The sequence below is a fragment of the Sturnira hondurensis genome, unplaced genomic scaffold (assembly GCF_014824575.4).
Source record: "Sturnira hondurensis isolate 20B ecotype Veracruz unplaced genomic scaffold, ASM1482457v3 Scaffold0003681, whole genome shotgun sequence".
NCBI lineage: Eukaryota > Metazoa > Chordata > Mammalia > Chiroptera > Phyllostomidae > Sturnira > Sturnira hondurensis.
Genome location: NW_028076312.1, coordinates 2,353,758 through 2,381,411, shown reverse-complemented (window position 1 = coordinate 2,381,411; position 27,654 = coordinate 2,353,758). Strand labels below are relative to the sequence as shown.

At 38.0% G+C, this 27,654-nt stretch overlaps 1 protein-coding gene across 3 annotated transcripts in view; it reads right to left on the bottom strand.

Annotated features, from left to right (window-relative positions):
• ERBB4 (erb-b2 receptor tyrosine kinase 4) overlaps positions 1 to 27,654 on the bottom strand; it is a 999,063-nt gene that overhangs the window by 301,058 nt on the left and 670,351 nt on the right. For all 3 annotated transcript variants that reach the window (XM_037042022.1, XM_037042020.1, XM_037042023.1), the window contains exon 5: positions 10,523 to 10,588. In XM_037042022.1, the coding sequence (XP_036897917.1) occupies positions 10,523 to 10,588 (66 nt within the window). The remainder of the gene's footprint in view (positions 1 to 10,522; positions 10,589 to 27,654) is intronic.

The window sequence follows — 27,654 nt, the reverse complement described above, 5'->3', positions numbered from 1 at the left end:
GAACCACACGATTGCGGTTCGATTCCCAGTCAGGGCACATGCCTGGGTTGCAGGCCAGTTCCCCGCAGGGGACTCACAAGAGGCAACTATACATTGATACTTCTCTCCTTCCCTTCCCCTCTAAAGATAAATAAATAAAAATTTTTAATAAATTAAAAAAATCTACATATTTGAGTTATGTGGATTAGAAAAATCTACAATATTAAATAACCTATACACTTGGCAGAACAAATTAATTAGTCTGCTGTTACAGATGAAAAAGTTAACATTTAAAAAATATTTAACTAGTTTATCTTGGGTCACACAAATTATTGTAAAGTAGGGTTTTAAATTAACTTACTGACTCCTATATATCTTCATTAACGTGTTTACATTAAGAATCACAAACAATAGGTGTCTCAATTTGAAGACCACATGAAGCGGGGTGGGAGAAAGATAGTTTACAAGCTAGTTTAAATGCAATATTGAATAACTAAGCTGATCCACACATCTCTGCTTCACACTCTCGGAAAATAATGTTCCGGAGTCATTTCATGTAACGGCATTATTATGAGTGATGAGTAATGAGTAATGAGAACTAAGATGTTACTCAAACACACTTCAAATTTATGGCAAACACCTCAGAAATGAGATGATTTTATATTTAGAACTTTATCAAAGCTCATATCTGACTGAATTCCTAACCTATAGATGCTACAGAGGAGAACAATGAGATTCATCTGGGCCCAAATTCAAGGCCATGATCTCAGTAATAATAAAGAATTTTAAAGTGGGGCCACCTAAAGAGTTACACCACAAACACTTCAAGCACATAAAAAAGAATGCTTTTTAAAGCATGACTTTTCTTCTCATAAAACAATCCCAGATATTTCTGACTATTCCGTTCAATGTCCTCTCAATAATCCTTCAAATGTGCTGTATTCACTCTCTAATCCTGCCAATTACATACGATTCTCTTTCAACCAAACACCCCTGTCTGCATTTCTGTAGTAGAAGTGCCTGATATTAAACTTTTGATAAAGCTCGCCACGTCATTTAATTTCAAAGACAGCCATCAAAAGAAACATATGGTCAGCTACATAACACACTTCTATTCAAAGACCTAAGTGAGAAACCAGGCCATCCCCATCCTTAAAGTTCTCTTTTTACAAAGCCGTGGGTAACTGAGGTGACTGGCCATTTAATAACCCCACTTTTCAATTTCCACTCACTACTCCCTTGCCCTTATCCTTTCAACTCACCAGTAAAGGGTGAACCTGTGAAACTCCAGGCATCCCACCCTCCAGGACCTGTGAGTAGTAAACTTTGTCTTTATCAGCGTTTCCTGATGGTTGTTGCTGAGGTGTGTCTTGCAATCATAACAAGAACCACAAGGCCAGGCCGGCCACGATATTGGCTCTGGTCCAGAGAATATCTGTGGGGGCTGGCCATAAGGAGTGCAGGCCGAGGTGGGGGCCTCAGCCACTCCCAGTGAGAGCGTCGCTACCCACAGGCTGAAAGGGACATAAAACAGTCCCCAAACCTCATCTACACCTATGCCTATATTATCTGCAGCTAATTCACACACGGGCAAATATGCTAACCGTGCGAGGAAGCAAGAACAAATAGCATGCATCTACCTCACTACTTTGATTGTGTTGATAAGAGAACTTGAGGAAACAGGTCTTTGAAATTAAGTGAGTTTAGAGCTAGAACTGCATCTCTAGACTCCTAATGCCCCCACTTCAGTATTCTTTTGACCTTTTCAAGAATTCCTCACCCTTGTCTCATACCGTTAGCATTTCCAGAGAACAGGCACAACTTTACACATTTCCTTTAGGCCCTTTGAACCTTCAGCATGGCACTAAGCAATGTCTCTTGAATGACATTAAACTGTATTTTATAGAGCATTTCAAATAACTATATATCTTATAGTTAAAATGAGAAACATACTGTTCTTTACATCTGCAAGAAAGTTCATCAAATTACAACAAGTAGTATCAACTTACAGCGATATCAAGCAGCGTGTTTAAAAAAAGGTTTTTTCTTATTTTCCACAAGTACATTATTGAATCTCCTTTAGAAATGTTTTAGATAGGCATAATTTTACAAATGTATGCAAGTAATCAGTTTATTGTAGTGTTTCCATTAATTTTACAATATCTCCAGAAACTACAAACCCAAAAAGAGAAAATAGGAAATAACTGAAATCAATAAGAAGGCTGATGGACATGCAAAGTTATTAGTAAAATACAAGAATTTTAATTAAAGATGTTGGTTTTAATAAAGGCTCGCTGTTATTCTGATTGATCGAGCCTGCTGGCTCAGCTCTTTCTTGTTTCCCCATTAGCTCCCACTGGGCTTTGCTCTGCTATGATAGGATATTTACCATGTTGACACCTTCTTTTTAAACAATATTTGTTCCACGAAGACTGTGAATGTAATTACACTTTAGACAAATTTTATGCATATTTATTGTATGTGAGTATAGTTAGTTCATTATTATACTTGTACTTTCTTGTTTGGGTTTTAGTACTTCAGGAAACTTTTGGAAATTTCATGGTAAATAGTATACTTTGATCTTGAGTTGCTACACTTTTTCCTTGCTGAAAATTTGGGAAACCAAAATATATAATTCCTTGTTAGATTTTAATATTCTCTTCAAAGAAGTAAAGAATTTCCAGATCACTTCTAGAGTTAAGCTGCCCTCGTAGTAAATAGAATCCATAAGCCAGGCACCAAAATGTTTTGGTTGTTAGTTATTTTTTACCCCGTTATTAAACTAAAAGTTTTAATATATTACAACTACTGAAAGTAATTTTATTTGTGCAGAAGTATAAAAAATACTGAGGAAAATGCCATATAATTTATAAATTTCCCTAGCGAGTTCTATAATGGCAGTGTAGATACAACAAATAATATAAAGTGTGATTTCAAACATGTTTTCACTGTGACAATACAGTAAATTGCTGCATTCACAACATCTGCAACAGAATGAATACACCGCTTGTGTTAAGGTTAATGCTGCTCTATTTTTAATTTAAAAAAGGGATTTTAAGATAATCTTGCTAGAAACAATACTCAAGAAGGAAGGGGTGAATTCCTCCATAAGTTTCCTTTTGGTTAAAAGAATATAGTTAACTCTAATCACTTTCATAGACATTTCAATGGTCAGAGTATAGCTGTGCACTTACACTTTTTAATTAGTTTCTAAGCAAAAAATGTCATATGTAAAGCAAGTTAGAAGACTGAAGAGTATATCAAGTGGTAATCAGTTGGGAATATGTTAGTTAGTTAACCAACAGTTGAAGACAACTGTAACTACTTTAATGCAAATGTATGCAAAGATTAGAGCAATCAAACTCTGATTTTTTGCTATGTCCTTAAAAAAAAAAGTCTGAGATGACACCAGGTCTAGGGGGACAAAATGAATGTATAAAATGAAACATCCACCCTGCCTATTAATAGGCCACTGGAGAGAGCTGGCCTGATACTGCACTCAGAGATAACAAGGGACGTGCGATACCCAATTTCAATGAGATAAGGGTGCTTCATATATCTTGCAGAGACAGAGATAACTTTCTTCCTTTAATCATTATTATTTATTTCTTAAAGCTTAGTCTCTCTCATACCTCAACCTATGGAACTCAGACCTTAGGACTCAGTTCTCGTGATTAGAGAGAGCTGTCATTCTTACCAGCAAGCCTGCTAAATAATATTCTCTAAGCTTCAGACTTTACATAGCAGATAAGTTTGTCTCCTCCGACGTGACTACATTAATCTACTGAGTCAGTGTATCTAAGGTTAAGCTGTCTTGTGGAACAACACGGCCACTCTTTGAGCTTAAAAATGCTTTCAAGTTTGAAGCACTGCTCCACAGGTAATGCGGCCCTCAGTGTCCATTTGTAAGGCCTTGGTTGACCAGTTGCAACTATGTGAGAAATATTCCTGTAAGGTTTGTAGGGTCACGATGCTGTGACATCAAAAGGAATGTAAGGAGAATGAATTCAAGTCACTAGAAAATTAGAGTCACGAGGTAAAACAGTAAGAATGGAACACCTGGGTAGATTCTAGAAGTATAACATACTTTAGTATTTATAAGATTCTTTAGGTCGTCTAAAGGTTTTGCTTTAGGAGCTTGCTTAGAAATGCAATTTATATTTTAGAGGAACATTTACAAATAGATGCTGGTTCTGCAGTTTATAGCCTGAGCATTATTAAAAGCTAGAGGAGAACAATACACTTAAGTTATTAAACACGCAATCAAAGCTAAATGCAGCACACAAACCAGTACATAAAATAAGTTTCAAAATGTTCCTAAATTTAACAAAAAATTTATAAAGTTTTCCTGAAATTTCTATAGGTATGCAGAATAAGTTGTTGTCTATTAATTAAACTGTTAATTTATTTAGTCTCCTTCTATTTCACTAAATCTATTAAGAAAAATATAAGATACTAATTTCTTCTTTTGAAAACTTCTGCCTCTTTCTCTATCTATTTCACTTGGCATAATAGCCTGTAGGTCCATCCATACGATTTTACTTATATATGAAATCTAAAGAGCAAAAGAAAGAAACAAAGTAAAAATAGACTCATAGACACAGAAAACAGACCGATGGTTCTTGGAGAGGAGAGGTATTGGGGAATGGGTGAAAAGGGTGAAGGGATTAAAAAGTATAAATTTGTAGTCACAAAATAATCATGAGGATGCAGGGTACATCATGGGGAATATAGGCTATTACAGTGGTTATGTTCAGTGCTGGGTGGGTACTTGAGATGTTAGGGAGGGCACCCTGTGAGGTATCTGGTTGTCTAACCACTAGGTTGCATTCCTGACACTAATACAAAATAACATTGAATTTAAACTTTAATTGAAAAATAAAATAAAATAAAAGCAAACTCCCCCCCTCCCCTTTGCAGACCTCCCTTTAAGTTTACCATCATTACCAGAGGTTTTGTTTTCCCCACATCTCTGCTCAGAGATGTCTCCCTCTGATCCCCACTCTTTGCTTCATTTCACCCTTACAAGTCAGTCATTATCATGGGTTAGTTCTGCCAGAGCCTGAATCATTTCTCTTTACTCCTACTTGTCACCATCATTTAGTGTTACTCAGGATAACTCCTGGCATATTTGCTGTTTTAGGAGGAGGCACCCGTTGAAGGTGTCAGCATTGATAACATGTGCTGAATGGAAACTATTCTTAACATCAGTTTCCTTAGCTGAGCTGTGGTGCTTTTAAATACCTCTACTTTTCTTCCCTAATGGATGGAGAGTCTCAAAGAAAAATTATCCATAAAAAATAAGGAAACACTTGGCAAATCATGAAATTGAATTCCCCGAGAGAAGCCCTCACTAAGGTGAATTTGTTTCAGTCATAAGGAGAGAAATCATTTGTAAAGAATATGAGACTGTCTTTAAAATATTAAAATGTACTCTTGTGTGGGCAGTCAACCAGAGCACAGTATTTTTAAAAACTTGCACAATGTATGTTTTCCAATTTTTAAAACATTCCATCAAGATTCAGAGATAAGTTCACTTGAAGCAGACATGAGGATAATATATTTTAACTAACAAAGGGACCATCAGAAATCTAAAAGTAGCCTGAAAAAGTATACATTACATTTTTTCATCATGTATGCTATATGAGGTCTGTTCAGAAGGTTTCCAGCCATGTAATATGAAAAATAGATACATTTATTCAAGAAGATACAAGAAGGCACAGCAAGGTCCTATTGTACATAGGACGATGATGGCTGTGTCCCCTTCAAAGTAGGCACTTTGGAACCTCACACAGTTCTCCTAGTCACCATCAGCTGCTCTGTTGTGTTTTCCTGAATCCCATCAATGGTCTAAAATCTCTTCCCTTTCAAAGGTCATTTTAGTTTTGGGAAAAGCAAGAAGTTTCAGGGCACCAAATCTGAGCTGCAAGGGAGCTGATTCACCTGGATAATTTGACGTTTCACCAAAAAGCTCTGAATGAGATGTGATGCATGAGCTGGCTCGTTGTTCATGAAACTGCCAATCACTAGTTGCCCTACAGCTCTAGCTATTTTCTTTGTATTGTGTCCCTCAGCCAATGAAGAAATTTGAGATAGTACTCCTTATTAATTGTTTGGCCTGGGGTCATACTCATGATGGACAACACCTTCTCTAATGTTTGGTCTTGATCTTGCTGTGACTTTGCTGTGCCTTCTTTGGGTTTCAAGAACCAGGTGACTTCCATTGGGATGACTGGGCCTTCATTTCCAGATCACAGGCATAGTCCCACCGTTCATCTCTGATTATGACCTTCTTGAGGAATTCTGGTTCATCAGTAGTGATTTGAATCAAGTCATCAGCAACTGCAGCACGATGTTCCTTCTGCTCTGGTAGTAGAAGCCCTGGAAGAAATTTTGCCCCAACACATTTCATGCCGAGATCCTGTGTCAAAATCTGGGACACTAGTTTTTGGAATCCCCAGATCAGCTTCTGGTTCTCACACTGTCAGTTGCTGGTCTTTCTTGATTGCAGCCTGTACACATTCAACATTCTCAGGTGTTGTGCTTTTTGCTAACCTTCCAGAATGGGGGTCACTTTAAACCAATTCTCAACCGCCTTTGAGGCATTTGTGTCACACTTCTTTTTTTTTCAAGAATTTTAAATTTATTTAATTATTTTTCAAGTACAGTTTTCTGTCTATTACTCCCATCCTATCCCACTCCCATGCTCCCCCCTCCCTCCCATTTCCACCCTTCTCAGTTGTTGTCCATGTGTCCTTTATATAGGTTCCTCTAAATCCCTCCCCTATTTTCCCTGAAATTCCCTCCCCTCTCCCCTCTGGTCACTGTCCCCCTGTTCTCTATTTCAGTGTCTTTGGTTATATTTTGCTTGCTTGTTTGTTTTGTTGTTTAGCTTCCTGTTAAAGGTGAGATCATATGGTGTTTGTCCTTTTTTGCACTGCATTCATGGCATTGTCCAGAAAGTGAATCATCTGCATAGTTTCCATGGAGGCATGTTCAAATTTAAAGCAAAACTTGAATTCATGGCTCTACTTGCTCAGTCATTTAGAATGCGGCAGCCACGTGGTACACATGCTCGCTCAAGGGCGTCTACCACCCCTACTGACTGGTGCAGTGAAGTCATCACTGTTCACACGTGTGCATTCCAGTCCACTCCCCTTGACTGCCAGGTTACAGAAATGTGCCTCAAACAATTCTTGTTGTATAAAGAATGACTGGACTTTTTTTCAGATAGACCTCTTATCTCTATAGTATCTCTGGAGGTCTAATATCTCTACGGAATCTCTCACGATATAATTCTCAAAAAATTATGATCATGTTTCCAAACTTCAGGCCACAACAATAAGTACATAAAATTTCGAGTAGTTGCAAAATACATTTTGCCTCAGGATGCTGAGTTCTTTAAATATGGATAAGCGATGTACCTTTCAAGTAGCTCCAAGGAGGAGAGGGAGAACTGGAATGAATGTCAAGGGCGCCAGCCTCCACTTCACCTGGGCTTTTGCCTTTTGTTTGTTTCTCCAGCCATTTATGGTCATTAACCTTTACAAGGTGGAACTGGGCTATAGGAGTTTTGCCTCCATGCCCATTTGTTTGGATTTAAGAAGGACTATATTTTCTAACAGCAACTCCTTTGGTTTCTTATAATATTAGCTCTTCTGTACTAGGTCCATAGTGTATGCTGAAAAGATTTAAACATTTCAACTACATTAATGCATTGAATTTGTTTCCAATAGAGGAAGCTTCTGAGGTAAGTATAATTATTTCTATTTTATATACATGGTAACCAGAATTTTAAAAGATTGCCACTTTCTGATGCCAGGACATAGAAACAACTAGGATTTGTTCTATCCAGCTGAGTTCAAATTCAGTGCCCTCGCCCATTCAGTTCTCTTATGCCATATGGTATACAGGGGAGGGTATCATCTTTAGACTTAGGACAGTTGGGTTGGAGTCCCAGGCATGAGCTGTGTAAATTTAGCAACCTCCTGAGTCATTTCCTCAGCTTGTATCTCCCTAATTGTATAAAAGAGGTTAATGATAACTGTGTTCTTTGATTCACAAGAATATTATGAAAATAAATTTGAAAATGAAAATGTTTCTTAAACTATTCAGATCTATGCAATTGAATACTATTCTAAAATTTGGACATGCACATATCAAATGCATGTAAATGTTTATTGAATTTCAATTTGATAGATTCTGTGGAGTCAACACAGTGACCATTAACCCAATTTTACATTAGTATAATAAGCTTAATTTTTATGATGAAAATTAGGTGAATTAAATGACATCTTGGCTGATGATCTGATACATAAGCTATGGTGTGATGATTTTCTTAGTCAAGACCCCCTCTCATCCCCACTTCATGAGGAGAAACAAAACTCTTTTTAAACTCCTTTCTAGACAAACACTCTGTTTCTCAAGGCACCAAGGACAGAGTGCAGCTGAACCTCATGAAGCCCAGAGACCTAGGATGTAAAAACTGTCAAAAACTTTCTTTCTCTCTCTCTCTCTCTCTCTCTCTCTGTCTATCTGTCTCTCTCTTTTCCATTAGCCTCTGTATGGCTGATTTATTCTTCTATGTTACTGAGGACCGACCAATCCCGCTTCTCATTAACACAATAATTCAAAATGGAAACTTCTACTAGGTTAACTATCTCTTCAAGTTTAAGTTTCTAAGGTAGTTTTACCAGCATCTCGGGATCCCAAGTTCAATTTCTCTGAAGTCGGCATCCCAAGTTTGGGATTCTCAAGTTCGAGAGAATCTGATTGTCCTAGCCTAGGTCATCATTTACTCTCATTACAGGATTTCTTAACCTTCAGTACTATCAGCATTTTGTTGGAATAGCTATTCTTTGTTTGGTGAAAGCGCAGTGAGACTCTGCTGTGCTTTGGTGGGATGCTATTAAAACAGTGTCTGTAATTGTGACAGTGCGTATACATATTCCAAACAGGAATCTAATCTTCCTTTACAATCCTGCTTAAAATTCTTGTCAAAACCCTGCTGCCCTAAAACAGTGTCTCTATGAAATAAGTTAATTTAAGTCTACACTGAGATACTATATTTCTTCTAACTTTTTGTCAAACCCCAGAGTTTGATAATATTATTCACTGCTCTGTCCAGGGAATAGGGAAGCAAGCTCTCCCACACACTGCTCCTGGTGGAGGAAATTACTGAACCCTGATAGAGAGTAAGGGCTCCATGTTGGTGGTGAGCTTTGTCAAATTTCTCATGCTTGTCCTTGACCCTGTGGTTACCACTTCTAGGAATTAATACTACAAATAAGTGCAAGCACGTGTGCATGTTGGCATGAAAAGCAGGCTAACATTTGAGTGAAAATGGGCAGGGGCAGACACATCCTTTCTACCACAGGCACAGACTCTCTCTGGAAGAGCATGCAAAAGTAGCCATACTGGTTGTTTTCTGTGGGTGGCTGACAGACAGGGGTGGGACCTGAGTAGGAAGAAACCTTTTACTTTATACTCTTTCCTATTTCATGAATATTAAACATGAGAATGCCTATGAATTCAAAATCAAATTAAAGAAATTCTTTACCTTTGAAGCAATATATTTTCTTACACCTTTTGGCAATTAGTTTTGTATTTTATGTTGAGACAATTTAACAAACATCATACACTGAGACAAATTAGACATCTAAATTTTCATCTAACAGTATTACAAATTTCCATTATATCTAACATTTGTATGTTCAAATTTTAGTATATTTTCTATATGTCTTTTATGCATTTGAAATAGTGTCTGCATTGTCTTCTATACATAATTTCAACCTTTGCAGAAAGAAAGACTTTATGTCGAACATTTATGTAGAAGATTTTGGTTTTTTCTTTTTAAATAAACCATTTAGCCTTAAGATTACTGAATGTTCAGTGCTGATCTAAGTATCATATGACTTTAAGAATGCTGAAAAAATAGAAATCTGTATTTTATTAGGTACCTTTGATTTTTAATGTCTTAGTGGTGATAAATAGCTCATGCATACTTGAACTAATGATTAATACAAGAAACAGTATGTATTAAGGGCAAGATACATTGTTATTTTATAGTGAATCTATACTCATAATTCACATATGTTGTAACATTGTGCCTACACAGAATAAAATAAATACACAGTGTCATTTCATTTTATTTATTTTTCTCATGAATGAATGCTGATGTAACTATTTGGAAAAGCACTGAGATATTCAGTTAACCTGAAATTAAGTTATTATTATTACTTCATGCACATTCAGATTCCCTATTTCCTCTGATGTACATAAAGTCTCTGAAGTCAGAGTTATTATCACCACATCTTTGTGGCTGGTAACATTAACCTCGAAATGACAAAGAAATATAAGGAAGAATTATATATGTTTTATTTGAAAGGAACAGAATTAGGCAGTTTACTTAGATACAAACAAATTTACCACAAAGAAGCAAAACTCATTTTCATGTTTATGATCACCAGAGGTCTGAAAATCACCAGTTATTAAAATTAGTTAACCATTTCAAGCCTATGCTTTCTACTAGTTGAGTACTCACACGTCTGGCAATGATTTTCTGTGGGTCCCCAGCATCGGCCAGTGCAGGACTTATGGCAACGTCCACCTGCAGGAGAGGAAACGTCACATGCACACTTTCATTCTTCGACTGTATCTCCTCAAAGGAAACATTCCTGCTCCTTTAAGAGGATTCTTATGGCACACTACAGTTGAAACATAGCTCGTAAAATACCTGCTTCAGGAACAACACCTGAATGTCAGCCCTGATTGGTGCCACTCAGTGGACTGAGTGCCAGCCTTCGAACCAAAGGGTGGCCAGTTTCATTCCAGTCAGGTCACATAGGTGGGTTGCAGGCCAGGTCCCCAGTCGGGGGCGGGGGCATGCAAAAGACAACCACACATTGATGTTTCCCTCTCTTTCTCCCTCCCTTTTTCTCTCTCTAAAAACAAATAAATAAAATCTTTTAAAAAACCCTGAATGTCAAATACATGTGAAGGTGAAATACAATCTCTTCCTATTCAAAATTCTCTCATCATTTTCTGTAAAATAAAAAGGAAATCAATGAATTGGTGAATTTTACCAACTGGTCAAAACATAAATATTTATATGAAATAAGTTTTGCTTTGATTACTCAACAGCTTTATACTTATGACCTATTCTATTCACTATAATTTCTAAAGTTCATGGTTTACAGTTACCAAGAGTTATTAAGGACTAAATCAATAGTTAAGAAGTTGAAGTCTATGAAAACAAGATTGTGTCCTTATAAACACATTACAAGCCACCAGAATAAAAGGTTGCATACTTAATTTAGATTATATTTAATTGTAGGAAGTCATGAAGAGGATGTGACCATCAGCTGAAACTTGAGCTTAACCTGGGCAATTGGAGGATCACCTCCTGCCCCCCATCCTCGGAATGCTCCTGACTAATATTCTCAAACTAGCAGCACTTTCCAAAGTACAGCCTTGAGAGAGGAAGCTGTCATTGAAACCATCCAGACTGCATGCATGACTGAACTGAGTTCGGGTCTCTACATGAACTTCTAAGATTCTGTGGCAGTGTGTGGAAGTCTGCTCATGTTGTGGCCCCTGAAGACAAGCTTCGTATGTGCATGTAAGTTCCCTTGCTTATTAAAACCTGCCGCCTACCCATCTGGAATTGCCTGCCTCTCTGTTTGGTCTCTCCTTGCCCTCAGGGTATAGGGCCAACGTGGGAACCAACAGCTCTATATGAACATTTCAAGCATTTCAACAGCTAAATTTGTTTGATTTCTATTATTTGATGTCCTCCTCTAAAATTATTATTGTTATACCTTTAGTTTCAAATATTAGCCTTAAGCTCCGGCAGTGGTGTCTTCCTCTTAAAGACTGCCACTATGAATATACTGTATTTTTCAGACCATAAGACACACCTAGGTTTTAGAAAAGTAGAAAAAAAATTTGAAGCAAAAATTGTGGTAAAATATTTAATAACATAAACAACATAATATTTCACTAATGTGAATGTAAACAGAACTCAACAGCAGCATTAACAACCATTATTCCTCCCAAATTTGGGGTGGGGGGGAAAGGTACGTCTTACAGTCCAAAAAAATACAGCATGCCTCAGCAAATACAGTGCTCCACAGAGAAATTCCCATAAGAACTCAAGAAAAGAAAATTAGCTAAAGAGATTGTGCCTAATGACTTCCTTCAAAGTTTGTTTCTGAATTCCACAGGTTCACTCTACATTTTTGTGGGTACAAGGGTATGGAATGAGCTTATGTTTACAATGTAAAGTAGACATAAAATCTATTAAAGCTGAAAGCTTTGCTGTAGCATGCTTATTGATCCTTCTCTGCGTTCTAATATTAATTCAAATGCTTACATGCCTATGCAAGACATTTATTTCAACATGTTGCAAAAATTATAGACTAGAGTCTTATCAAATGTTTCCTTCTTTTCTTAACCCACGGTTTTTAACTTCAACTTGGAAGTTCTTATACCTGGGCACCTCTCTCTCTCTTTCCTTATGAAACTGACTTAGTAAATATATTAAGTTAAATGCTTTCTCAGTTAAGGAGCAGGATCAGCAGACACATGCTCTCAGGCTGAACCTCAGACACTCCTAATGGTCCTCCCTCCACAAGTGAACAGTACTATCTCCAAGTTAATACAACCCTTCCTCTCAATTCCAGTCACCTTCTTAAAAAGCACCAGGGTCCTTGCCACAACAGTTTATTTAAAGCAATTCTGTTTAGGAAGCGCTGCTGCTGACATCACCAGCATATAATATCCTGTCACTCCGCCATCTGTTTATTTAGATTTGAATGCATTATACTGCATAATGCAAGCTCATTTTAGCTGACAGGAAAAGGACTCCATCTGGCCTGAACAATATAACTTTAATCAGTGATAATGATAATTATTATTAAAAACCTACTGGAGTTCTTTTGAACAGAGCTAATAAATCTAAATTGATTTATACTAGCGGAAATTAGAAAGGATAGTGAAATAAAATGGGGACACAGTGAAAACTTTTTTGAGTCAAAACTTTTTTATGAGAAAGCAGCGAACGGCAATGCTTTCCTTTAGATGTGTTACAACCCTTTAAATTGCCCATGGAGTGGTCTGTTAACTGAACTATCTGACGCAGAGGATGACCTCCCATTTAATCTACAACCCGACTAATTGCGTTTGGGGCTAATAAAATATACAGCTTTATTCACTGTGTTCAGAGTTCTATCTTTGGCTGGAAAAAAAACCCTTACTAATGACATTTTAGTATTTTCAGAGTCCCCCTTTCATTTAATTGCGTATTGTTTATATTTTATATTTTTAGTTTCAATTTACTACCCCAAGACCTACTTCCAGATTCAAAATGAAAAAGACTATGACTATAAAATTTGAATTTTGTTTATGGTTCTTGACCAAGTATCATGGCGAGGACTAGGGAAAAAGCGATATAGTGCTCACTCCCACCACACAGAAAGTTTAAATAATTTAACCGTGGCTGCTTACATGTCACTATGAGATTTGGGGGTAGTTTTCATTTTTCATTCATATTTAGGCAGAAATACCTATTATTGCTCTAAAAGGAAGCCAGCAATTGCTTCTCTTCTGTGATTTCACTCAATTTTATTTACATTCCCTCTACCCCTTTTTGGAAACCCAAAGGAGTTGATCACATCTCAGAATTCTGCGTCCCTAAATGTGCTGCAGGACTATGAACCGAACGTGCTTCCATAAACGGTCCCTCCTTCTGCTCTGCCCTTTATCTCACTATCTCTAGAGCTTTGACCTTTTTAGAATCTGCCCAGGCAGTCAGTTCGGCATTCGTCTCCCAAACTCTGTGGCGTACGGCACTTGTGGTAACATTATTTTCACTGAGTTTTTGAAATTAAGTAAATGTCAAAATATTTGGCCAAAATACTCACCTGGAGATATTTTTGAATTAGTGCCATTGCCCCACTTTCACGCCTGCCGCCTTGGTCTGATGCTTGCATACACCTGGGTGGTATAGTTTTACGGACTACTATGGTTACTCTGTTTACAAATTCTGTTTTTAGCTTTTGGATTCCAACATTTCTGCCGCACAAAGGTGTCAAAAGATTAGAAGGCAGATGTTCTGCCGCACAAAACAAATCACATAACTAAAATCGTAAAACACAACAGAACTTTTCCCCTCACTTTCCTCCCATCCATCTATCCATAAGTGTTGCTTGCATACCTCCCATGTCTGCCTACTAAGAACTATGTTCAGTGTTGGAGTTAGCCTGAGATGGGCATCTTTACTACCCTAATCGCGTTTAGAATTAATTCAGCATTATTTAGAAGGAAAACGGTTTTGACTGCTCTGTATCTAATATTCATTCTCTATGGGCTTAAGGAAAGAAGCCTATAAATCTGAACGGTAGCAGTCCTAGATCCGGAAAGCAGAGGCAGGCTAAGCCGGGTTGAACTGGAACACTTCCATTGTAATGCCTGGTGGCTGCGAGTCCACTACATCCCTCATACAGTGATTCATGGCTGAGACGTCTACAGCGAAATCAGCCGGAGAGGATAAGTACGACCTCTGGAGGGCCCCTTGTTTGTCTCCTGACAGAACAATACCTTAACTATGGCTTAGTATCTTATTGAGAGCTTCCTTTCTGTCCGCTAGTCTCAGATACACAATCCTTAGGCCTGATTTCATGAGGAAAGAGATCATACAGGTCACTAGTATTTTAATGTGAATTGGTCTTCTTGTAAACTCTCTCTTCTCTAGTAGTACATTTTTAAAATGAGGACAGCGAAAAGAAGGATTAGTCAAATGCTGGCCTGTGTAATTGGGAGAAATGTTTTAGGGCACTAGAATCGCCAGGGCTCTCCAAATCTGCCTATTTTCACATCCAAGTGTGATTTTTTTCTATTGTTCATTGTAATAATTTTTTAAAAACTATGTGAGAACCCTTGAACAGTGTGGTTCAGTTGGTTGGGTGTTCTCTGGCACAGTGAAAGGTCACCTGTTCGATTCCCGGTCGGAGCATATGCCTAGGTTGCAGGTTCAGTTGTCAGGGTGTGTACAAGGGGCAACTGATCGTTGTTTCTATCTCACGTCCAGTGTTTCTCTCCCTCTCTTTCTCCCTCCCTTCCCTTCTCTCTAAAAATAAACAAATAAAATATTTAAGAAAAAATAAATCAAAATCAAAATAAAACTATGTGAGAAGTGTCCCTTTATAATTAAAATCTGCTTGTCTAACCCAGGTTAGTGATGGCAAAATTATTTAAATCGATATCTCCTCCTCTTGTCATTCTGACTCAATCGAAGGGGTAAACACATAAAATAAAAATGGTAAACAAATATATCTGTAACTTCTGCAACCATTTAAGTCTTTTGAAAGCCGCGTTGATTTTATTGCACATCAGCATCGTTTTAATTCACAGGCAATCCCCTCTGCGTCGACAATGCCTTATTTACTGTAGAAGTTAGCAAATATGACTAAGTTCGTCTCTTATGCTTGTCGAGCAGATGTTACTAAAAAGGTCGCTTTGCATTCTTTTTTTAGGAACTAGAGTCCCCGAGCCACTTTGATATTTGGAAGAGTCATAAATCCAGGCTACAAGTTTTGCTTGTTTGTGGAACTGACAGCAGAGACGGGATTTAAGTGTACCTCTGGACTGCTTTCTGCAAGCGATAGGCCAGGACAGTTGAAGAGTCACAAAATATGAAGTCACCGCTGACCATAAAAGATTATATCCTCCAACTGCCTCTAGCTAAAGACAATGCTGTTATGTCTCTGGATTCTTCTTTCAGTCCTTTCAAGCTATGGCAGTCCTGACCTCTTCAAAGTACTTTTACTGGGGAATGAGTAAGAGAATAGCATCTTTTTTTATGACCATATAATTTAAAAGAAGGAAGTAGAGCATTTACTGAAAGCCTACATTAAACCAGTCTCTATCTGGGCCAGAAGACAAAAAGATGAGTAAGTAAGTTCCTTGTCCTCCAGGAACTTTTAAGGTGCAGGAAATAAGCAGACAAATATCAAATAATTATGATAAACCGAATATTTGATAAATATCTGTATGCATAAAATGGAGAGCAAGGATTTGGGGAAAAGGCTCTGCAGAGGGCTGGGTATTTCCATTGGGCCCAGCTTGTCCAGTAGAGAGTGGGAGGGAAGGGGAGTACCAGGTTGGATGATTAGCCTAAGCAAGGGCACAGAGGCACGGATGAGCACAACTCCTCAGAGACCTAATGAATAGTCCAGGATCCCCTGTGCAGTTTGAATGGAAATAGCAGCTGTAGTGTGAGCTTACGAAGTGTTCTGAAAGTCTCCCACACAGGTTGGAGTTCACTCTGCAGACACATTGTGGGGGGGGGGGGGCGATTTGGTGTGGCCTGCAGAGTATAAGAGGGTTTCTGTTATGTTTCCCAAAAGTTAGTGTGGACACTTGAGTAGCTTGTTCACTAGTATGGGGTAAGGTACCCAAATCCACGTATCTTTTTTTATTGATTGATTGAGAGGGAGAAAGAAAGGGGGAGAGAGAGAGAGAGAGAGAGAGAGAGTGAGTCAATGTTCTGCTCATTTGTGCATTTGTTGGTTGTATATACCCTGACCAGGGATCAGTCCCAAGCACTTTGGTATATTAGGGCTATGCTCTAACCAATGAGCAACCCAGCGGGGCTTACAAACCTGTATTTTGAAAAGCAGTACCAGGGATTCTGATGATGATGGTTTCAAGATAATAAAGCATGCATACAAAATACCAGTTTGAGATAGAATTCCAAACTCCGTTAATATCATGGCCATATTTTAAGACAATGTGATAGTTGCTCTGCCTTATCTAAAGTTTCACCTCTTATGGTTTCACTTATCTACAGTCAACCATAGTCCAATAAGTAAATGGAAAACTACAGGAAAAATTAATGTTTTAAATTGCACACCAGTCTGAGCAGCATGACAAAGTCTTGTACTGTCCTGTTCTACCCTTCCTGGGTTATGAATGAACCTTCTGTCCAGCACATCAATACTGTATACACTACCTGCCCCTTAGTAACTTAGTAGCCATCTCAGTTACCAAATGGACTGTCACAGTATTGCAATGCTTGTGTCCAAGTAACCCTTATGCTAAACATCTAATGCCACATCACAATGCCTGTGGCATTCACCTCACCTCATCTCCTTATGTAGGTTTTGAATCATGTCACATCATTGGAAGAAGAAGGATGAGTACAGTACAATAAGATATTTGAAAGAGATAACATTCGTATAAATTTAATTATAATATCATTATTCTGTTATCTTTATTATTTACATATTATCTATAACACATATCACTAGTTGTCAACCTCTTACTGTGCCTAAGGTATTAGTTAAACTTTATCACAGGTATGTATGTATAGATTAAAACACGGTTTATATGGGAGTTGTTACTACCCACCATTTCAGGCACCCATTCAGGTCTGGGAACACATACACCTTGTCCTTCCTGTCTTATTCCCGAGTGATAGTCTAATCAAATGCGTGGTAATCAAACTTAGAGATGTAAATAGTATACAGTTATGCAGTCTCCCATTCCCAGTATTTACTCTTTGATTTGTGGACATATTTCCATTGGGTTGCATTTTTTTCTCCCTAGCAGTCCTAAAACATACATAGCTTTTCTCACATTTAAATTCTAAACCACACATAGTATAGTGAAGTTAAAATATGATTCCAACAAATCAGTAGGGTTTAAAGACATTAATGTAATGTGGAATTACTCTTTCTTTTTTATCAGATGCTAATATTTCGCTTGTTTTTGTCTGACAGTTCTTGCTGCCTTGTATTTATTCATGCCCACACTTTTGGTATGTAAATTGACTTTACATTTTTCTCCCTGTCTCAATTCAATCTTCTTATCTTGCCTATGATTTGAAAGTTAATTACTGAGTGGAAACTAACTTTTATACATTTTGCTATTCAGAAAAAGATAAGCAGGTATTTTCACTAACTAGGAAGACAAAGTTAAAAAAACTGTAACTGGAATTTTTCATCTATTAATGAAATTAATAGATGGAGTGAGCATTTTGAAATGCTTCCAGTAATTCCTGGGTGGAAAAAAGTAATAGGTAATGTCAACCTGGTTAGATGTAGTTTTTCTACAAGCACCATTACATTATTCAGTCAAACAATCTATGGATGGAGAATTTAGAGTAGCATGTATCCGCATGTAATCAAGAGTGATTTTCAACAAAAGTGTGAAATATATCAGATTTAGTCTACAATACTTCTATGTACCCTTTTCTCAGGGGTCCAACCCCCTACAGATAATTCATGACTGCCAGAAAGCTCTTCTGGAACCACTTTTAATGGATTAGTGACAGCTAGTGGACTGACCAGTTTATCTGGCACACAGATTCCTGCAAAGGTTTGAAAGTTCTGAATCTATGTAGCATATTTCCTCCCTTTCCTTTCCTTTCCTTTCCTTTCCTTTCCTTTCCTTTCCTTTTCCCCTTCCTCCCTCCCTCCTTCCCTCCCTCCCTCTCTCTCTCTTTCTTCTTTCTTTCTTTCTTTCTTTCTTTCTTTCTTTCTTTCTTTCTTTCTCTCTCTCTCTCTCTCTCTCTCTTTCTTTCTTTCTTTCTTTCTTTCTTTCTTTCTTTCTTATCCTTCTGTAAACACAAACCAATCTGGAGGAGAAATGATAATATCAGAAATCTGGTATACAAATAGGAGGCTGGGCAGGGGAGGGTGAGAAAACCTGTAAGAGTATCCTTCTTCCAAACCTCTTCAATCACACACTGGGAAAAGCAGCTGCTCTGTTAGCATGTTGAGTGTAGACAGAGCTGTTTCTGCATTCAGATGCAAGTAAAATGGGCAGATTTACATAAATTTCAGTCAAAAAGAAATTTGATATTTTTACCGGTATGTCCCCTAGAGCAAGGAATATAAAGGAAAGAATAAGCAAATGGGATCTCATCAAAATTAAAAGCTTCTTCACAGCTAAAGAAAACAGTATTAAAATAAAAAGAGAACCAACTGTATGGGAAAATATATTTGCCAATGATACCTCAGACAAAGGTTTAATCTCCAAAATATACAAAGAACTTACTCAACTCCACTCAAAGAAGACAAGCAACCCAATTAAAAAATGGGCAAAGGGCTTCAACAGACACTTCTCTAAGGAGGACATACAGAGGATCCAGAGACACATGAAAAGATGCTCAATATCACTAGCTATCAGAGAGATGCAAATTAAAATCACAATGAGATACCACTTTACACCAGTTAGAATGGCCAACATAAACAAAGCAACAAACAACAAATGTTGGAGAGGTTGTGGGGAAAAGAGGACCCTAGTTCACTGTTGGTGGGATTGCAGACTGGTCCAACCACTATGGAAAACAGTATGGAATTTTTCTAAGAAAACTAAAAGTGGACCTGCCTTTTGACCCAGCAATACCACTGTTAGGAGTATATCCTAGGAACCCTGAAACACTAATCCAAAAGAACCTATGCACACCAATGTTCATAGCAGCACAATTGATAATAGCCAAGAGTTGGAAGCTACCTAGATGCCCATCAGCAAGTGAATGGATCAAAAAACTATGGTACATTTACACAATGGAATTCTATGCAGCAGAAAGAAAGAAGGAGCTATTACCCTTTGCAACATCATGGATGGAACTGGAAAGCATTATGCTGAGTGAAATAAGCCAGGTGGTGAAAGACAAATACCATATGATCTCACCTTTACCATAAGCAAAACAACAAAACAAACAAGCGAGCAAAATATGACCAAGGACACTGAAATTCAGAACAGGCTGACAGGGACCAGAGGGGAGAGGGGAGAGAATTTCAGGGGAAAAGGGGAAGGATCCACAGAAACTAGTATAAAGGACACATGGAGAACAACTAAGGGGGGTGGAAATGGGAGGGAGGTGGGGAGCACGGGGCGGGGGTGGGCTGGGATGGGATTGGGGTACGGAAAACTGTACTTGAACAGTAATTAAGTAAAAATATTAAAAAAAAGAAACTTGATAATAATCTACTTAGAATGTATAATGTACTTAGAATGTATAATCTACTTACATAGACAGCCTCATTTGATCATATAAGTGACTGATGGAAGTAACCTACACTATATTATGCCAAAATGAAGTAAACATTGAGTATTTCTCATTGAATGGAAAATCTGCTAAAAATGATCTCTATGATGTTACTATTCTACATATTCTACACTCCTTCCAGACACCTCAGACCTTATAACACACATACTATTGTTTGTCCCATTTTATAAGTAAGAGAACAGAAGTACCCTTAAAATAGAAACAGAGGCTTTCTGCGTTATGTAATTTTAGCCCCTTTTCACATAGTATATTTGCCTGTCAAAATGTCTTTCTACTTTTTGTACTGCTAAGTGGCCTTACTTTGACTCTATTACTTGCTTAATAAAGTTCAGCAGTAAAATGGAGCTAAAATAAATGTCAATTAAATATAAACACATTTTGGTAAATTGGAATTTATAATTACAATAGGAAGTTGCAGCCCTAGTTTAAGAAAGATAAAATACTTGAAAATAGCATTAAGCATGTAACCAGTTTACAATATTGTCCTTTACTGCTTTACGTATTCATAAAAGCGCAAAAAACTCAAGCTTCGAAATCATTTTCATCTGTATTCAGTTTACATTATTTGTAATTGGTGGAAGGCTGGGCAAGAAACTTAACCTAAGAGCTGACTTCCTCATTAGTAAAATATAGAGAATGATACTTTCTGTACACTTTAGGGGTGACTAAGTGGAATAACATGTGTGAAGTGCCCAGCCTACAATAAGCCTCGATCTGTGTTCATTATTTTTCTCTGTCCCTCACATGGTTGTATATAAAAACACAAGAGAATGACAAAGAGCCATAGATAGTGATGTGGCAGACAAATCAGTGATCTGGAGATGGAAAGGCTTATCAGGGATCAGCAGAGGACCACAGTCGTGCAACAGACAAAGAGGACGGGATGGCACATCGGGGACTTTGTCAGGTTTGGCAGACAGAGATGGTGGGCATTAGAGGTCTCTGCGAGCCTTGGCAAAGTTTGAGAAGCCATGGTCTCAGCAGGAATGTTACTAATAATCCTACTCGGTGACATCTCACTCTGCTACTAGAATATCACACTTTTGTGTATTTCAAGGTAGTGCACACCGGAGGAGGGAAGGGGTACAGGGACTATTTCAAAGTATGTGTTAGAAACGGAGAGAAGAACCCATGGGGGGAGAATTCTCTGGACTACTGCAGAAGATCGGGCGTTACTGATGCAGGGGCCTCTGTCCACTCCATGCCCCTCACCTGTGAGACTGCTGATCCAAGGTGAAAATGAGCCCCTGAGGGACGGCGGCCATCTGCACGGTCCATTCAAGAATGGTGTTATATTCTGGGAGCATGGTTCAGCAGCCAAAATGCAACCAAAAGAACCTTACTCCTCTCGAAGCGCATTAAATGCACTTTGCACATGGCCACGGTTCTAAATCTCTTCTCACTTCGCTCACGCATCTCTCACCCCCTGATGCCTTTCACTCACCACCGCCCACCCCAGGACCTCTCTTTCTCTTTGTGTTTTCTCCTGTCACAAAGCTTTCCCCTTCTACCCTCCCCCACTGAATCATTATTACACTACCGATCAACTTAGCCATCTTCCCTAAATACTCTCCCCCCCTCAGCATTGTGGTTAAATCATTTTCTGCCCAGTTTTTAAAATGTACCCTGAGTAGGCATCGCAACACTCCGGGAAGACTGTGCGTGTGAGTAGATGGGAGGGGCTGTTTGGTCCGGTGGGCTGGAAAGATCAGGCCGGCAGACTCAGAATGTTTGAGCAGGTGGGAAGAAAAATGCTGAATATTCCCACATTTGCCATTTTTATCCTGTCAGAATAGCTATTCCTTGAGAAGCGACGTACTGGTCTGTTTTACCACGAGCAAAGAAAGCTCCATCACGGGTGTGTGTGTGCCACGGCCTCCAAGAGCAGTCTCTGTTTTTATATGCCTTGCACTTGACAGCTCTAACAATAGATCTGCCTCTTCTATGAATTAATAAGAAATGGGTATTATCATGGGAAAACTGAAATGGATGAAATTATGACAAGCTCCTTAAGGGAAGGAACCTTTTTTTTTCCTCCACAGTTCCTAACACTACTCAAAACTCAGTAGGCTTCCCAGATCGAATAACACAGCATTTTCTTTACTAAGAGACCAATATCTCCACACTTTAGTGCTGCTAACCCACAGCGCTTCATCCACCATGTGTAAATAATGAGGGGTCTTGTGATGTCTGTGGCTGGGACTTTATAATTACAGGTGGGGCCATTAATCTTGCAGCCTCTCTCTTTTGCTGTGTCTGAGATTGAGATGGAGTTTTTGTTATAGATTGCTAGCCTGCAGCAGTCAGCTGGGGAGATGAGACATCACTGAGACAGATAACAAAGAAAAATAGGTAACAAATTGGAAAGGATTAGGTAGTTCCATGGTGCTACATTAAACAAATTCTTTGGAGGTATAGCAGCCAGAAGTCTCAGCTTATGTTCCTATAATTCTTTCATCTGCCAGAGGGATATATATATATATATATATATATATATATATATAGCCATTCCATGTTCTCACACTTAAAATAAAAACAACCACGATAACAAATAGGCACATTTCTAAAATGCCACTGTAAGTCTAAAGAGTGAAATGTGATTTTAAAATTGATGGAGGTTATGAGAAAGTGACCCAAAAGGCATTACAGTCAGTAATGAGCCTAAAATGTCTTGTGTAAAATGTTTTCATTAATTTGCCTTTGAAGTTCATACACAAAAACTTGAATTCAAGAGTAATGGATTTATAATACATATAAAAATAGGATTCCAACAACAGGTATTTCAATGGAGTTTTGTGTTGATGTATTACTAGACATATCTAGAAACTGAGTTATTTACTAAAAAAAGATAAATTACTTGCAAACCACTGCATATACATCATTTGTATTCCATCACAATATGATCTGAGCCTAAATATCAGCCCTAATACCTATCACTCTACCCGAAAGAATTGTTCTCTAAAATATGCTATTAATACTGTAACCAATATAAATCCTCCAGATAGAATCAAAGTCCCTATCAACTAGCATATCAAAGATTTAGCCATAGCTGAGATACAGTGCAATTTTATCATGTAGGAGGCAATGTTCTAGACAATTTATTTCCAGTAACAAGATTGGGAGAAACATAATACTACAGATGAGAAAGCCGAGGCCAGAAAAGTTTAATAATTTGTCCAAGATCACCCAGGAAGTAGTAAGCCTGAGGTAATCCTTAAGTTGGAGTCCAGAAGTATTGGCTCTGGATTCCATACTCTTAATCAGTATGTAACCAAGCATCTAATTCCATCCAATTCGTGTTAACAGATATAAGAGTTTAGTAGTCACGTGGGACAAAGGAGGGCAGAGTACAGAAAAGAGATGAAAAATCACTAAAAGACAAACTTTATCTATGTCACCATTGGCCTCGTTTCTGATAGGCTAAGTGCAAATGCTGAGGAAGTTCAGTGGTTTTAGGAGTTCCGGACACCATTAGGCAAGAAATTCTTGGAATGAGACCAATAAGCCAGACACTTATTCAAAGTCACCTAGGGAGTGATTTGCATGGAGTTATAAAGGTGATTTCAGATCACTTGGCAAGATCTTTGATTTGTAGGTGGGGAATGAACAGCATTTAGGCAGATGACGTCAAAGGACAGGGTGGGGGCTATATGTGGATTCCAAGAGCATTACAGATCTGTTCTCCGCATCCCACTTCCCATACTCACAGAGCTGTAGGTGTACATGCTTATAAATTGTGACCTGAAGCTGAGAGAAGGCCAGATGCAACCCCTCGCTTTGGGGTAGGTTACAGGGTAAAAGGTGTCTCTAGAGGAGGGGCATATCTCCAACTACAAACACTAGAAACCATAACAGCTAATATTTACTGAGTACTTCTTATGTGGCAAGCACCATTTTCAACACTTTCACACTCAATGCTCTAAAATGCTCATTTTCAGACTGAATTCTCCAAATTCAGTCCAATGTGACAAAAATGAAGGCTAAAGGAGCTAAGTTATTACAGTTAGAAATTCCTGGAGCCAAGATTCAAATCCATGTAGAATTCCAGGTTTGAGCTGAGCCCCTAGGGTACTCTTTAAGGCAAAGGAGTAAAAGAATAACTACCCAAAAGTGAAGATTCATGGGAGTATGCTCTAGCACAGGGTCAGGTACAAGGTCTTAGGGAAGAAAAGAGGAAGGGAGAGGAAGAACAATGATATGCAACTTTTTTCTCTTTATGATTACCCATTTTGATATTTTTAAAGCAACATGTATTTATGCTCTTATTCTAAATTAATTCACTATTGATGAAATAATGTTTTGGGATTCTTTTCCTCTTCAGATAAAATTCCTTGGTTCACTGTATGAGTTAACAGAAATCATTTATTATTTTATAAGAAGATTACAAAAGTGCACAATATTAATATACCTTTCTCTACTAAATCAAGCCAGGCAGATGTCTGTCAATTACACAACTGTTGGGAACTGCTCTTCCTGGTTTCAGGAGTTGTAACTGCCTCCCATGGATAAGATGAGTGAGCGACCTCTGGAATAAGAACCACTAAGGAGACAAAGCTTGCCTCTGACAGCAATGCTGCTTCTGCTTCCTTCCTTGCCCCCAAAGCTTGGTCAATTAGTCCATGATGGGTACAACTCCTAAAAGGAGGGGCAACCTAAGCCAGACACGATCACTTGGGAGGCCATCATAGAAGGACTGTGGGGGCTACAACAAAGAGGGAGTGATGGACCCTCCCCCTGTGGCTATTCTGGCATAGCCAGAGTCCCCATGTCCGTCTGAGAGAAGCACTTCTTGGCTCTAATCCACTTAAGCCTGAACACCTGTGATAGGGGAGACGGTACAGCCCCTTGCCTGGCCAGAGCCGGATCCAGGGTGATAGGGTATAAGAAAGAGTTCCTAAATGTCCTGTGAAGCCTACTTTGCTAAGAGTGCTTTCATTCATATGATAAAGGTCCAAGCAGGAAATGCGTATGTTTCCCAAAGTTTCTGCAACCCCCTTATCTGACAGACACTGACTCATACTGAGCCCTCAGATTTCTTTGAAATGTTATCTACTGTTTGATCCTTGCTGCCTGTATTCCTGTGTATTACAACCTAATAAAAAGCCTTTGAGGAAGGGGCTCTTGGCCTTTATCCTTTGAGAGATTGGCCACCTCTCCTCCCCAGGCAGATCATGTCTTGGTAGTTTCACTTTCATCTGTGGTAGATGGGGGCATTTGTGGGAAAAGTTGCCCCCACGCACAACTGCAAGGACCTGGTAGACATGTGTTTATTCTACTAAAAATACACAGAAAATCTATTCAATGAAATATTTGATATTTAAAATTATACCATGTATTGAAATTTAGAAATGAAGGTGTGATGCTTATCCAACATTCCATAGCTTTAAAAAACTTTCAGTTTTATTGTATTTTTTCCTGTAAGTTTTTTTTATCAGTGGGTCTGCTTCAGCCCCCATTTTTTTTACTCTGAAAAATACTCTGGTATATGGTAATTAGTAATAGTTAACTATTAACAAAGTAGGAACAGTGGCATATAGTTAACTAGTTTAATGCTGTACTCTAGTTCATGAGCACAGAGTTTGAATTGATGTAAAAAAAAATATTTTTGAAAAAACTACCAAGATCAAAATTTTTATTTATATAAAAGCATGAGGAAGCAGATGAATAAAAGTGGCTGATCAAGACATCTAATCTCCAGATAACTCTTCCTTTGTACACTTCTAAATCAACCTTTTTTGTTTTCTTTTATATATTTTTCTTGCATACACTTAAAGGAGAACTTTAAAAGAAATGTCACCACACACTTTCCTTACCATTTTTCTTCCCTGCTTAGAAAGAGCACCTACAATTGCCAAAAGAATCACCTCTAAATAGAACATAATTTGTTCTTGCCAGGCAGCAAAGAATTAAATAAAAGTTGCACAGGGCCGCTTGCAACAAGCTAGACTTGAAAGATTGTTAAGTGGGTTGGCAGCTTGATCTCCTTATTCATTTTTCTCCAGTTCCCTGTAGAGATTCCAGTTCCCCTGCCCCAACTCTCCAGTGTAGCCAGCAATCTCTCCTCTACTTCAGCTCCAAACTTTGAAATAAAAGTGGCTTAATGAGAGGACGACAGTAGGAGAGGGACAACACTCATAAAACTTAATCTTGACAAATGCGATGAGGGGGAGTTAAATACACAATTTTCAGTTACTTGTGAACATCTTCTTTGTATTTCAAAGTGTTTGCTAAGTGATGAGAAATTAAAGAAGGAAAAGAAAATAGCGAGTTCTTTAAATTCTACTGAACTATGCAACTGAGTTCTGTGAAACCCCTTTCATCGGGAAATGGGAATAAGCCCGTGAAGAGTAACGAAGTAAGTATATGGATGATGGTTGCAGAACAGGGCACAGGCGTAATGACTCAGAACCTGTTACAGAGTGAGCAGATCAGAGAACAGTAGGAGACGGGTGTCACTTAAGTGACTCCCCAGGTAATACTTAAGGGTATAATTTTCATTCAGTTTTACACAGTTGCTTTATACATCGAATATACAACCAGGGTTTCATGTTTTGAAAAATCAGCTATGGAACTCTTTGTGAATCTCTTCTACATGTTTTAGGTACTTGTTATTGGAGTCAATATGAATTTTATTTGGTTCAAATGAGTATTTTTTGAAAATTTAAGTCAGTTTTTGTCAACCTAGCATTTCAACCCCTATACTGAATTCTTTCAGGCTTAGAACTATTTGCACATCCTCATATTGTAGGATGACTCAACAATTTGTATAGGATTACACATTTCTTAAGTTGTAAAAAAGGGAATAAAAATGTCAAAGCTCACCAGATACATTATTAATAATTCTCAATATACTAAAAATATTGTGGAAAATACACATAACATAAACTTTACTATCTGAACCATTTTTACTGTGCTAGTTGGAAATAGTTTTTTTTATTTTTTATATTTCAAAACCAGATTCTTTTAAAATATAATCTTTATTACATTTTTCTATTATCACTTATCCTCCTTATACCCTCCTCACCTGTTAAATGTACAGTTTAGTGGCATTGAATACATTCACATTTGTCTGCAACATGTATGCCCATAAGTCTCTTTATCTTGTAAAACTGGCATAATTCACTCGTTAAATAACTCTCATCCTTCCCTCTCCTCTGCTGCGAGTGAGCCCCGGTATTTTTGCATTGTTATCACTATGACCGCTCTAAGTATCATGTGTACTTGAACTCAGACAGCATTAGTCTTTTCAAAAAATAACTGGCTTCCTTCATTTAGCATAATGTCCTCAAGGTTCCCCTACATCAGAGCCTGTCAGAATTTGCTTCCTTTCCCCCCAGAATAATATCCCGGGGTATATACATTCCATATTTCACTTACTCATTTGTCCATTCAAATATTTAGGAATGATTTATCTTTCATTAAATTACCTTGATTAGATTTTGATTGGTTGTCATGAGATTTAAACAGTGTGTAGTTCTTGTTACTTTTTTCCCCAATAACATAAATGCTACTCAGTTCCCAAAATTTCCAGTTCCAAAAACTCACCATTTCAAAAAATGTTAGGAGTTACTAATTAAAAAAAAAACAGCAACAACCCT